Source organism: Anguilla rostrata, chromosome 1, assembly GCF_018555375.3.
Source record: "Anguilla rostrata isolate EN2019 chromosome 1, ASM1855537v3, whole genome shotgun sequence".
NCBI classification, from domain to species: domain Eukaryota; kingdom Metazoa; phylum Chordata; class Actinopteri; order Anguilliformes; family Anguillidae; genus Anguilla; species Anguilla rostrata.
This window is the reverse complement of record NC_057933.1, coordinates 56,764,001-56,777,916: the sequence shown is the minus strand read 5'-3', so window position 1 is coordinate 56,777,916 and position 13,916 is coordinate 56,764,001. Positions and strand designations below refer to the sequence as shown.

Below are 13,916 nucleotides of genomic sequence, written 5' to 3'. Positions count from 1 at the left end.
TCTGCAGTAGCAGGATGGTAATAACACACGTCTTTACTCTCGATTATTCTCTCTTATTCCTGGTATGTACCATTCTTTTCAAAGGCAAGTGAAAACGAAATAAATTGAATTGTTGAAATGAAGGCTTGTATTACACTGTCCACCAGCAGCATCCTCTGTCACATATGAATTAATGGCATGTTGTGCAGGTTTACAGCCCACTGTATCAAAAAGCCCTCCACAATGTTTGATGTGTGTGTGATATCAGACAACAGGAACACCTATTTATCATACATATATATTGTTAATTTAGAGAGCTGCAAACTTTACTGAGGAAAGGCAAGTTTGCCATAAATGATGTCTCTCTGTGATTCGAACCTGTATAATTCTGGTTGTACTTCCTGAGTTTATGAAAAGGGTGTTGTTAGGCATTGGGTGGGGAAGGAGGACATTGGACAGTGGGAGTGATGTGAGCCAGAGCTGTGTTATTAAAGCATTCTGTCAAAGTAAGATGCATTGTGGGCTCTGTTCTTGCCTATTGGAGAGAGACATGCTGTGTGAATTAACTTTAACAAGATTCAGGTCACCTTCATTCACATAGATTCACACACACGCATGTACACACACCCACACTGACACACTGATTCACAGTGTGGATTTTTCTGAAACTTCACCAAAAACATCATATACAGGGAGAAGGTGTAGTGTATCTTGAATTGGTATAATTGGATTCAAGTTTAGAGTCTAACGTGAAGAATATTGCATTTCTGTTCCCAAGAAAATTTCCCAAATGGGTAAGACTTAGTTTCATTTTATACACTTACTAGCAGGACATTTTTCATACTTTAATTTTCCCTTGTTTTCATGGGATATATTTATAGTGTGTGAGTGCATCTCTTTTGGGTTAAAGTCAGGACTAGGCCACTCCAAAACTTTTGTTTAGTTTCTTCTCAGTCATTGAGATTCTTCCTTTTGTGTTTGGATCATTCCTTTTGTGTTTTGGATCATAAACCACACTACCACCACCATGTTTGACTATTGATATCATGTTCTTACTATGAAATGCTGTATTAGCTTTAAGCCATACATAATGGGGACTGTGTCATCAAAATGTTCCACTTTTGACTCATCTGTCCACAGAACTGTATCCCAAAAGGCCAGGGGATTATCCAGATGTTTCTTGCAAATGTGACACGAGCATTGATGCTTCTCTTGGTTAGCGGTGGTTTTTGCCTTGCTATTCTCCCACTGACCTGAGCTGAGGTTAGAGAGGCCTGCAGTTATTTGAATGTTCTTTTAGGATATTTTGTGACTTCCTGGATGAGTTGTCACTGTGCCCTTGGAGTCATTTTGGCAGGCCGGCCAATCTTGGGAAGATGCACCTCTGTTCAAAGTGCTCTCCATTCGGAGATAATGGCTCTCACTGTGGTTTCAGTGGAGTCCCAGAGCCTTAGAAATGGCTTTGTAACCCTTTTCAGACTTATATATTTCAGCAACCTGTTTCTTGTCTGTTCTGGGATCCTTTGATTGTGGCATAGTGTGCTTGTAGAAACTTTGTAGTGACTACTTCACTCTGATGGTAAGGTTCAATGTGAGTGAGATTTATATTCAATAAGGTTGGCTGCCTGGCTGTGTTCAATCAGCTCAATCTAATTATCAGTTAAATGGTTAATTGGTTAATTAATTAATTGATTGATTAACTAAGGGGGCAATTACTTTTTCACATGGGTGATGTGGGTTTTTGATACCCTTTTCCATTAAATAAATTAAATAAAACATTTATCATCTGTTTTATGTTTACTCAGTTTCCCTTTGTCTGATATTACATGTTGTCTAAAGATCTGAAACCACAAATATGCAATAATAGAGGAAATCTGGAATGGGGCAAATACTTTTTCACAGCACTGTATGTAACTTGCTTAAACATACAGTGCCAGTGACCAGCTTTCTATTCAAACCTGTAACCTGCATTCAGGATGTTAAACAGGCGTTTGGTTAGATAGCTGTTTGTTCACTGGACCTGTGGGGCCCTGCAGGTGACTGTCGGTGTTGAATCTGACCCTGCGTTGTATGTTTCAGATGCTGTCCCTGGCTGGCCTGTGCCCACGTCTCCCTCCGCAGAGCAGCTGAAGAACGGAGGGCCGAGCCCCTCCATGCCCCAGGCTGGCACCAGCGTGTCCCTCTCATCTGAGCCCTCCCCGGCCCTGAGAGACAAGGACCTGACCCCCAGCACTGATGTAAGCTTATTTCCTGTTATTCGGTCTGGAGAGTGACAACAGCTCTGCTCTGGTGAACTTATCCACCCAGAGTCTTCTTGCAGTTAAATCAGTGCAATCTTGAATATGCCTTTCATTTTCTGTATCTATGAGACTTATCACTTCCTGTTTCAACAGCGGAGGATTATGGGGAGGATAATTCTTATATAATGTAATAATGATAACATTATATATGCTGTTTGTTTGTCTTCAGTAGGGCTTTCAGGGACCCGAGCTCAGCATGAACTGCGATGGCTCATTATAGGCATTAGTACAAATGGCTTATGGCTCCTTATTGTTACGTGCTGGGGGTGTGCTGTAATGCAGCGCACACAGCCCAGGCACTAAACTGCCTGCTTAGGAGGAGCATCTTTTTAAACATCCCTGAAGGCTCATACCAGCTTCCCATCAGTATCAAGATTAACTGTAACCCCTAAAACATGCACGATATTTTAATTGCGAGTAGAAATTGTTTATGCAATACTTGTTTTTAATCTGTTTCTAATCAGGATATTATGGTTGGACTTTTAAAGGCCTGATTAAGAAATGTGCCTGTGAATTAATTCATTTGCTCAAATTCATTTGCTCTTCTATTTGTGCACCTGTTTGAGGAGTGCCTTGAATTTGAATGTGATTCACACCAGGGAGGTTTTATTTATGGAAATGGAATGATTGTCCTTGACAGATCAGATGACTGTATGTTATTTATCTTGTGATCATTTTATGCATGTGTACTGTGTAATGCTTTTTAATGTTTAATAGCATTGCGTAAAGAGCCGGTATGCTTTGACTTGGTAATGTCCCCTGGCAGCCCCAAGAACTCCTGTTATTGTACCTGGTATCCAGCAATTGTGATGGTACCATGTGGTACCTAAAAAATAAATAGTAAATGACCACTTACTCCAGTGAAGTGGTTCTCAAACACTTTATGTTTGTGTTTCCCTTGTCTTGCCCAGAGGACATTGTGATTAGGAGGGTGTTTTGGGATGTGAAACAGAGGGGTTTACACTGTTACTAGGCTCCATATTTCACTCTCAGTACTCTCACTGTATTGTCTGTGCCAGGCAGCCTGGCCACCATCTCTGTTGGTTGGAAAATACTATTTAAGGTCACTCCAGCCGGTGGAGATTGTGTTAGATTTAAACTGAGTGAGGGTTCATTTATTGATTGATTAAGACTTGATTTTATTGATTGATTACATTGATTGATGCAGCCATGCAGCAGTGCTTTAAAAGACGAGTGTTTCAGGACAGACTTGTCTACAGACAGGAAATGGTCTCTCAGTTCAGGGGTTTTAGACTTGAGGATGTGCACTCTGTGTGCCACACGGCTTAGTAAATATGCTGTTTATAGACATGAGGAGATATACCTCATTACATTTACATTACATTTATTTGGCAGATGCTTTTATCCAAAGCGATGTACAAAAGTGCATTTCATGGTCATAGACAACTGCTAAACACAGGTTCAGTAAGGTACAATACTTATTTTGTACAGCTATTTCTAGCCAAGAACACAGTTTAGTTCACACAGTGAACACTATTCAGACCTAACCTCTGCAAAGCCGACTAGGCAGAAGAATAAGTTACAGTATTAGGACAAATACAAATTACCAAAAAGTGCTAGGATGGGGCAACATGTAACAAGTGTCATGAAAAAAGGGGGGGGGGGGGAGATTTAGAGTGAAATATACAGCGTGGTGGTGGTTAGTCTAGGTTAGTCTGGTTAGTCTCCAGATCATTCTATTCTTTGACAAACCTGAAACTATTACTTATTGTGAACACGAAAGCAACTGGACGTCTTAGCACACATTTGTGCATCCTGTCCATTCAGGTCATGTATATATTTCACATTTCACTCATCTTTGCCTGTCATCTCTCTCTGCTCTGTAGCATGTTGTCTGTGCTGCTGTGTCACACTCAAGCCCTGTAGCATGTTAAACCTGTTTCCATGACACATATATTTACACACCCAATTATTCTCACATTTACACACATACTAGTGTTGTTTTCACACGTACTTACACACGCGAGTAAAAAAGTTGCAAGGTTATGCACTGTAATAACAAGCTAGTGTGTTTTCACGCATTGAACATGTAATGCCAGCACTAGTATCATTTCACATTTACACATAATCAAGCAGCAGTATTTCTGACAAAAGAGTTTCCTGCAGCTCTATGATTTACCAGCAGGGAATCGAACCTGGGACCAAATGCAGGTATGTGCCAAGTCTTTCTATGGAGCACATTTCCCTGTTCCCTGCTGTGGCATTGAGGAGGAATGAATAGAGCGATGAGGACAAATACGATCGGGAGGCTGAGTCATCGACTGACGACGTCTCACACAGATTTAGCACTGCTGTGAATGCAGTCTGTATGTACTAACACCGCCTATACAGTATGTGCAGTCACTAGAGATGCCTGGCTTGTCACCAGACAGGCTGTGGGGATGTGATTTTTCTGTCACAGTCTTTTTTTTCATTTCTCTCCTTTTTTTGAATTTTCTTTTTCTCAGAGTAGAAACCAAAAATAAATAGTCTAATTGGATGGGTTTTTGTTGAGCTCTCTGGCTCTGTAGTAGCCGTGCAACGCAGCATAGGATTGAGAGTGAGTCATGGTTGCATTTCGGAAACCTCAGGAATGAAAACTTTCTATAGTATGTGTTCTCCTTCCTCCACTCCAGTTTGATTTTCGGAGTGTGGCCCAAATCGGAACCCCGCGGTGTCTGTGTGGTGCGACGCTGTGGGGGCTCATTCAAGTTTTGGTCGAAGACTACTTATTAAAGTCCTGCCTGTGCCCAAGCTGGGAGAGCCAGAGGGTTTTAACCTCAGTAGAACACAGCAACAGAATTAGGAGATGATTAAAGTTATTGTTCACGGCTACCAATATAGATTTAGGTTCTTAATTGACCAATATAGGTCAATTAAGGTTCTATGGTAGTAAAAGGTTAGAGAGACTCATCAGATCTCAGTGTTCCTGCTGCAATCTCAGTACTCCTGGTTCCAGAGGAAAAAGTAATGTTGTGCTGTCACTCTTTGGTACTATAGGAAAAAATTGAATTGTTCGCGAATTTCACCGAAGAGGTGAATCTCATGGTATATGGAAGCTGACTGAATGCTTAGAGGACATGTCCTTGGGATTTGCTGTGGGCTTAGTAAAAAAAGTAAAAACATGTTCATAATCTGGAAGACAGTGGCTTCCTCATAGTCAAAGTGAAGTTTGCATTCTGTGTAGCTAATGAAGCAGACAAGATTTATGAATGAAGCCAAGAAATGTGTGTGGTACATCAGTTTTATGGACAAACTCAGACTGCGCCTTCTCCAGCAAGGCCCATGAACTTACTCTCACTGAGCACAGCCTGATGTTTGCAGACAGAGAAATTACAATATTGAATTATTGATTATTTCCTCAATATGAATATGCAGGAGTATTTTTTTTTTCTTAAAAAAAAGCCCCTACCCAAAGGCTTTAGTGAGCATAAACTGTACAAAATGTTTTTTTTAATCTCAAGAAGGTATCACCGTGTGGCACAATGTAGCTGACTTCAGGTTAGTGTTTGGGGGGCATTGTATATGGTTTTCAGTGTAGCTATGATCTACATTTACACTATCAAAACATGCCCAAATCACAGGGTTACTGGGCAAGGGCTGTTTATTTACTTGGTTTTCAATAGATTTTCTTTACTACTAGTGTTTCAGTTTTATGAAGTACTGTATAAGCATTCTTTGTTTATGGTTTCATTTTTAGTCTGTCTGAATAAAAAATGCATTAACTGGGATAGAAGTATGACAAAATGATGTTACTACGTACTGTATATTTAAAATTTCTGTTGTGAAATGACATGGCCAGTAACATTTGATTTGTTATTGGAGTGCAGTCTAGATGTATTTTAAATCCTTCAAGATGGAGGTATGTTTTGTTGATATACTTAGAGAATAAATTCTCTTGGCTTCTTTTTTTGAAATTATATTTAATTTAAGGAAAATATTGTTTTTATACAGCAACTCTGTCCCTGTCCCCTACTGAGTATAAAAAGCTTTTTACTTGCCAAGGCACATGCACAAAATTTGCCTGTTATGAGAGTCTGACTAGAAGACTGTTATTTTTCCCTGCTGTGCTATTGTCTGCAGTGAGAGATTATAAATTACATAATATTGTAATTGGGAATGGACTAATTACATCGAATCAGTCTACTCTTATAATTACCTCTACACTGCCCATTTAATGTCTCTATTTTTGTAAAGAAGATGTTTTTTGCCAGTATCCCTGATTGCTTCTCTTCAGCCAATTTTGTGACTTGGATTTTAGGAATGGCACAGTGGTTCACATTCATTCACTTTTTTTGGCTGCTTTTATTGAACCTGATTTGTGTAGCGTTATTAGCATTTGAATTGTTCTGGCAATGTGGGGATGTTTCCTTAATGATGGCAGTGATTCAGTTAAATTCCACCGGAGGACCTATTTTCTGAAGCTTAAGGCAGTATTGTGTTTGTTCTATATTGCCGGTTCAGCTCTCTTCTATTTTGCAGTGGGAGAAACTGCTGTGGGGATTTCTTTTGTCTTTTTCTGCAACACATGTTCAAATTTGATTGAATTAAGTTAAGACCATGACCTAACTGTAATTGAATTTTCACATTTACCATATTGAGAAACAAACTAAAATAAACAATTGCATTAATTCAGTATAATGCTTGCTATGGTGTGTGCTGTTTTGAGTTCTGGTACCAGTTCTTCAGCACCCATGAACACTGCAGAACTGCAGCTTTAGGAATATTTATTATAATCAAATATAGCTCATATATTCAGTGCTGACAGTGCATGTATGTATTGACCTGACGGCTGTACTGTTAAAAAATAAAATCACACACCCTCTTGTAGATCTAAACAGTGCTATAGCTATCGCTGCATAATTATGTACACTGGACACAAGGACTCACAGTTTCTAGTGATAACTCCAGGTAGTCTGCAGGGGCTGTTCAATGCTGATCTTGGATAGCTGCAATGCCAGTTAGGATATTAAATTCTGGTCCTAGAGGGCCGTAGTATCTTCTGGTATACACAGCACATTTTATAGTGCTGAGGTGCCTTTTGGGATTCTCAATCCATCCTGTAGGGCTTCACTGCCTGCTGGGATAGTCAGTCCTGCTTCTAGAGGGCTGCACTGTCTACAGTTTTATTGGAGATTTGACTCAAGGCAACATCACCCTATCTTGAACCAATTTTTGAAAAATTCTTCACATTTTTCAATGAGAGTTGGGAAGGCTCTGTAAACATAACATTGATGGTACAAGCTGTTCTGTAGCTACCTGAAGTGTATTTCATTTATACCCAAAAACCACCGAATGTCATTGAAAAGCTGGCACATTGTCAGAAATTACAATATCCTTCAGCACATACAAAGCCTTCGATCATAAGCATGCATTAAAACTCAAAATATATGTAACTAACTAAATTATGTGTAACTCTGTGAACTGTCCCTTAAATAGGCAGTGTGTGTCAATTGGTATAAATCAGGTACAGCATGTACTATGCCTATATCTTTCTCCAAAGGATAATGCTATTGTGGTTTGTGTAGCCTTTTTTCTGTCATGCCTTTTTATTTTATTTATTTTGTAACAATACCCAGTAGTAGATTTGTCTGAATAAGAGGATCCTTCAGTTAAGTAGTGCATTAGGGTGGTAATGACTTTATTGTTACCATGGATACTTCTTCCTACTGGCTGACCTACACTACTTCCAGAAGAATCCTGGTTTTAGGAGGAGACCTCAGCATGCCAGAGTCGTGTGGTCATGGATGCAGTGGTTTCTGTATTTGTGGTTTGTGCAATGTGCCTGTAAACCATGAGAGGGCACCATAAATCAGATAAACTAGGACTGGTGACGCACGGTACAAAGAACGTTGCCTGCAAGTTTGAGAGTGAGACTGTGTCTCATGGGTCAAGTTCTTTATTAAATCAGGAATTTCATGACTAGACACCCTTTTCTCCGGTGCTGAAGGAATCATAGATTAAACACTCGCCTGAATACAATGGCACCTGGTTGTTAGCATATTGAATGTATAATTGGACATAATTGGCATTGCGTAATTGGACATAATTGTGTGAAAATATCCTAAGTATGTGATATTTGTTTATGCTAATATGTCATCTCTTTACAATGGAATTAATGGCAAAAGGTTTGGGATTTGACAATTCTATGCAAATACCCAAATTATGCAATAATTAATTTTGCTTATCTGTGCAGATTTAATTAAGAAATGAAATTCTGTTTACACCAGTGACAAAAAGGATGGTGCAAGGATTCTTTGAGTGAATGTATGAAAAATCTTTTAAATACAGTAAGCTGGCATTGTATGGAAACGTTAAGTTAAACACGTAATTCATATTGTACATAAGTTTTGTAAGTTTTCAGCGACAAATGTGAAATGCATTTCAAGGCATACTGCAATTCAAAATTTTGTTGCATATATTTTCTTGTCCAGTCACTCAACCCATTCACAGAAGGTCATGTTCAGAAGTTGAGGAAGGGGCTAAATAATTGGTTTTGTTCCTTCTGTGTGTGAATACTTTGATGGGCCACAGTACATCACCATCAGATCAAGAGAAATACAGCTGTAGGAACGGTTGCCTTTGTAAGCTTGACTGAAAAAAGAATAACTAATTAAAGTAAAAGGCTTATATAATGCAGCCCTGTCTGAGCCGTACTCTCCAGATGTTTGCTGTGGGATCATTCATGTGGAACTCGATTTAGGACAAGGAGTTAGCTCCTCCCTCTGGATTTTTATGAGGTGCATAAACACAGAGCTGCGATTCTCCTGCCTGTTGGGAAAATCAGATAAAGCCTTCAGGCTGTGCTTGACTTATTTTTATTTTTCCTCTGTGTGGATACCTTCAGTTCAGTCTACAGTTGATTCATGAATGAAGCTTTTGTATCCACAGCAGATTTACAGATGCTAACCCTGCTGAAACTTCCGGCTAAAGCCAGCTGGGATTCTAAGATGGTTTAAGATCTTTTAAGCTGCATTTTCGACACTTCTAGCTGGTCATAGGTTTTCTGTGGCTGGTCAACGCTGGAAAAGGATGGTTAAAGCTGGTTAAGCTGGTGAAGTAAGCTGGTGGTCCATTGTTTCACTAGCTAGTTATATAGACGGATCAGCTGGTGAATAGCTGGTCGGCCAGATAAAAATGTTGAAAACACAGTTTAAACCAGCATGACCACTCTAGGCTAGGTTTCAGCAGAGAAGGGCTCAGATACTACATGATTCTCCTCAGATACTTCATATGTCCTTAGTTACAGTTGGTTTTGGTCAGATTCAAGCAAGGAGTGTGAGTGAAGGATGTGGGTTTGTAACAGTAGTGTTAGGGATTCGTACAAGTGAGAGAAAGCACCAACAATGTCTGGGGAGTGGGGTTGCAGTGTGCCAGTTTCTGACATTAGTGTGGGCCACACTAATGAATGACGTTTAGTGTTACCTGTCTATGACTGATGATAAATGAAAAGGCCTTGAGGCTTGTCATGGTCCCACATCTCTGGAGCTGACTGCTGAACTCATTGTGGAACTGTATCTTAGGATGGGGAACATTTCATGCACCTTGCTCATTCCATGCACCTTCTTGTGACATCATTGGTGCGGGTGGGTGGGTCCTCAGCCAGTGACTCATTGGTGTGGGCCGGCCTGTAGGTTTGGTGACTGGGGCTTCTGACATTATGCTGAACCTAATCCGCATGGTTTGTCAGCCCAAAAAAGACTAGTGTGTCAGCTGTGTAGCAACTCTCTTATCACCAGCTCTGTACCTCCACCCTCACCCACCCCCAAGTCTACCAGCTTCTACATTTCTATTTTGTATTTAATAGTTCCACTGTTAATATGGGCTTTGTGTTTTTTAAAGCAATCTTAATTTTCTAGCTAATATGCATTTATCATTCTGAATATAATATATCATAATTATATTTTTTAATATAACATACCATTAGATTACAGATTATTTTTATCAGGCTGACTGCTTGGCTCATTAATAATATTTGTGATTATCATCTTCTTTGTTGTGATCATCAGCTGTGATGTTTTAATCAGCAGTCTTGGGAATTCTGCGTGATCAGAATCTACATCCTCTTGAAACTACAAGTAGTCATTGAGTGTACTTGATCCTTTGTTCCCCTCCTCTCTACTCAGCTGTAATATTTCAGGAGAGAGATGACAGATGAAGAGATGAAGATGAGAGAAATTTGATAAGCTCTTCCAGTAGTTTCAGACGTTATTTTCACGTGACCACTCCAGAGGGGTATTTGGTGTTTTTCCCTGTATTTTTCTTGCACATTAGCTCATCTCAGTGTGTCATTCTGCACTCTTTTAAATTAGCTTTAAGTGCCCTTTTTCCCCCTCATCTTCTTTTTCTTCTCATTGGCCTGATAACCTGTGTTAGCTTATCTTCAGGTGAACATCAGAGAGGTTGGTTTGGAAGGGGCAGAGCTGTGAATGGTGGCACAGAGCTGAAACTGGTCGGCGTGGAGCTAGGATGAGCAGAGCTGGGTGGGGCAGGGGTGGAGCTAGAATGAGCGGGGGTGTAGCTAGGATGGGCAGGGTGGAGATAGGATTGGCAGGGGTGGAGCTAGGATGGGTGGGGTGGAGATAGGATTGGCAGGGGTGGAGCTAGGATGGGTGGGGTGCAGCTGGGATTGGCAGAGGTGGACCTAGGATGAGTACAGGTGGAGCTAGGATAGGCAGGGGTAGAGCTAGGTTGGGCAAGGTGGAGCTAGGATGGGCAGGGGTGGAGCTGGGATTGGCAGGGTAGAATTAGGATGAATAGGGGCGGAGCTAGGATAGGCAGGAGTAGAGCTGGGATTGGCAGGGTAGAATTAGGATGAATAGGGGTGGAGCTAGGAGAAGTTATGCATTAGAGCTGAGTGGGATATGAGGCTCTCCTCGCCTCAGGTACACCTATGGTCAGTGTTACAGTTACCAGTATAAAGGAGAAGCTCTAAGCTCTAGCAGTATTGTGGAGCAGGGGTTAGAGTGTGGGACTGAGCCTAAAGGATGGCTGTTTGTGACACCTTATTTTAATCCCCTGCTCTGTCCAGCTGTACAGAATGTTCTGGATTCTTAGCGCTGTGCGTCATTTTGGTTGGCATTTTATAAGCTGATAAAAAGGGGATGAATATAGAATCTAAACACCACCCTTAATCCTGCAGCATCTGAGCCAGAGCCATGCGTGCACACACACACACACACACACACACACACGCAGATATATGCATGCATTGCATACACAAGTGCTCACATGCATTGCCCTTCAGTTGGCGAGTAGATAGACTACTGTCTCCAGTTGGTTTTTTTAAGTTAGAGAGAATAGAACCATGAAGAGCAGAACTGAACTATGAAATTACTTCATAGTTGGCCTGATTAATTCAAAGTTAAAGTAAGTAAGTAATATAATTAAAAAAAAACTACCTTATTATTAAATGTATACAAAACCGATCAAGAAGGATCCAGCCCTGGGGAAATGCTGTGCTGTTGCATCTCTGATACAGACGTGTGTCGCGCCACTCACGCAGGAGTTGCTCTAAGTAGGTCACTCATAAACACAGGTATACAGGACTCAGGTGGTGCCCTGGGGGGGCTCTCCAGCACAAACCAATGGCATCGCAGTTCATTGTGACGCACCCTCATAAACCAACAGCATCAGTATTCATCGTGACAAAGAGCTTGGATAAATTGCTGTGTAAAGATGGCAAACAGAAAAGGGCTTTTACAGTTTCATGAGGCCTACTGGATAGAACCTCACCAGAGCATGCCAGCATTCATTCCTGTTGGCACCAGGCATGTGGACTGTCTATATTTAGAAGAGGAGCATTGCCAACTCCCACAATCATAATTAGCCTGTAGACCTGCTCCTAAGTGCCTTGTATTAAATAGCATTGTAGCTATGTCCCAGCAATCCTGTACTACAGCACATCTCTACTATAGTGCATTAACACACCAAAGGCCCTATAAACACACACTTTTCACTGTGCAGCAGCTGGCAGCCATCACATCTTGTGCAGTGAGTCTCTGGGCATGGCATATCACAGGTATATTTTAAATGTTTCTTTGTGGAATAATTGTAGTTAATGCTGGACTGTCAATGTATGTTACTGTTGAATAATAAGAATAACCAACTTATCAGGTTGACTGGAATGAATGATAATCATAAGTATACACATTAAGGATTTGGTTTATTGGGATTATTGATAATCATAAACATCACTGAATGGGTTTACTGGGATTATTTCTCATCAATAATGGGATGAAAGGCGCTGTGATCATGTAGCCAGAGTAAAAGTAAATAAGTCTTACATGTATCAAGTTGTGGGGTGTTGTTGAGGCTGCGATCACATGGTTGTGGCTGTCCTGGTGAGCGAGGTCGGGTTTAGTGACTCGTGGGGGGGGGGGGATATGAGACAGACTGTTAGAGCCGTGGATGCTAAAAATATGAATTTCAAAGAGATGCTTGTGTGTGTGTGTGTGTGTCTGTGGGTGTGAAAGAGAGAGCGAGAACCCTTTTACACACTTTCACACTGTGATTCAGTCCTGACTTTTGGAGACACTTTAAGTGATGTTGAAGATGGGTGAAGGGGGGGGCGGGTGCTGACGTTTCCCAGCTCTGTCAAGGAGCACACGCAGATACCCTTTGAAGTGAGAAGATTAGTAGACCTTCCCCCAAAGAAGCCATCCGCCCACACACCCCTACATGTACTGTAGCTGCAACAGAGAGAGGGGGGAGGGAGAGAAAGAGAGAGAGAGGGGACGGAGGAGTAAGGGAGCAAAAGAAAGCTGAAAAGGTACCAAGGAAGAGAAGGAAATGGGATGAGTGGAGTAGGGGAGCAGGAGGAGGAGAGGTGAGAGGTGGAGAGAGTCAGAGCAGAGACACAGCTGGGAAAGGCTGAGGGTCACAAAGAGAGGGACCAGGTTTGTGAGGAGGAGCGGTGAGAGAGAGTGAAACCACTCCTCCAGGTCCGTATATAGAGAGAGTGGTATCTGCATTTTTCCTGCCTGCTAGTAATTAAACCAGCTGATCTACCACATCATGTGACCAGAAAGGAGGGAGGGGGCGCTGATGGGGAGAGAGAGGGGATTGTCAGCATAACTCAGAATTTTCCCACTGGAAGTAAAGCAGGCAGCAGCTTTTTCTCTCTCTTTCACTCTCTCTCTCTCCCCCTCTGTCGCTCTCTCTCTCTCCCTCTGTCCCTTCCTACCTAACTCTCTCTCTTCAGTAGCTCAGAGCTGCTGCCACAGTCAGACAGTCGCTTGTTCCAGCTCAGCATCTCGGGCGGCCGCTGGTCATGAGGTCCAGCTGGATAGAGAGAAAGCCTGTCCATGGCCCAGCGAACAGCGTGAGTGCGGGGGTCTGAGAGGTGAACGGGGGAGGCTGAGGGAATCGGGAGAGGGAAGGTTTGGACTGCAGATATGGGGGGAGGATTGTGGAGGCGGAAGGAGTTTGTTGGGGTACGTCAGGTGCATGGAACTTCTTGGGGGGGGGGGGGTGAATGCCGTTGTGAGGAGGTCAGGGGTTGTGGGGCTGAGAGAGCATGGGGTGGGGGAGGGGAAACAGGGATTAGATGAGAGCGCTTATCGAAAACTTCCTGAGAGGGCCCAGCAGAGGCTGGAGAGGGTGATAAGCGCTTGTTTGGGAGGGGGGTGGGGAGGG

The 13,916-nt window shown here is 41.9% G+C and overlaps 1 protein-coding gene across 1 annotated transcript in view; it reads left to right on the top strand.

The window, feature by feature from the left end:
- Positions 1 to 13,916, top strand: part of osbpl10b (oxysterol binding protein-like 10b) — a 64,872-nt gene that overhangs the window by 27,167 nt on the left and 23,789 nt on the right. Inside the window, exon 6 of the mRNA XM_064343834.1 lies at positions 2,059 to 2,216. Coding sequence (XP_064199904.1) covers positions 2,059 to 2,216 — 158 coding nt within the window. The remainder of the gene's footprint in view (positions 1 to 2,058; positions 2,217 to 13,916) is intronic.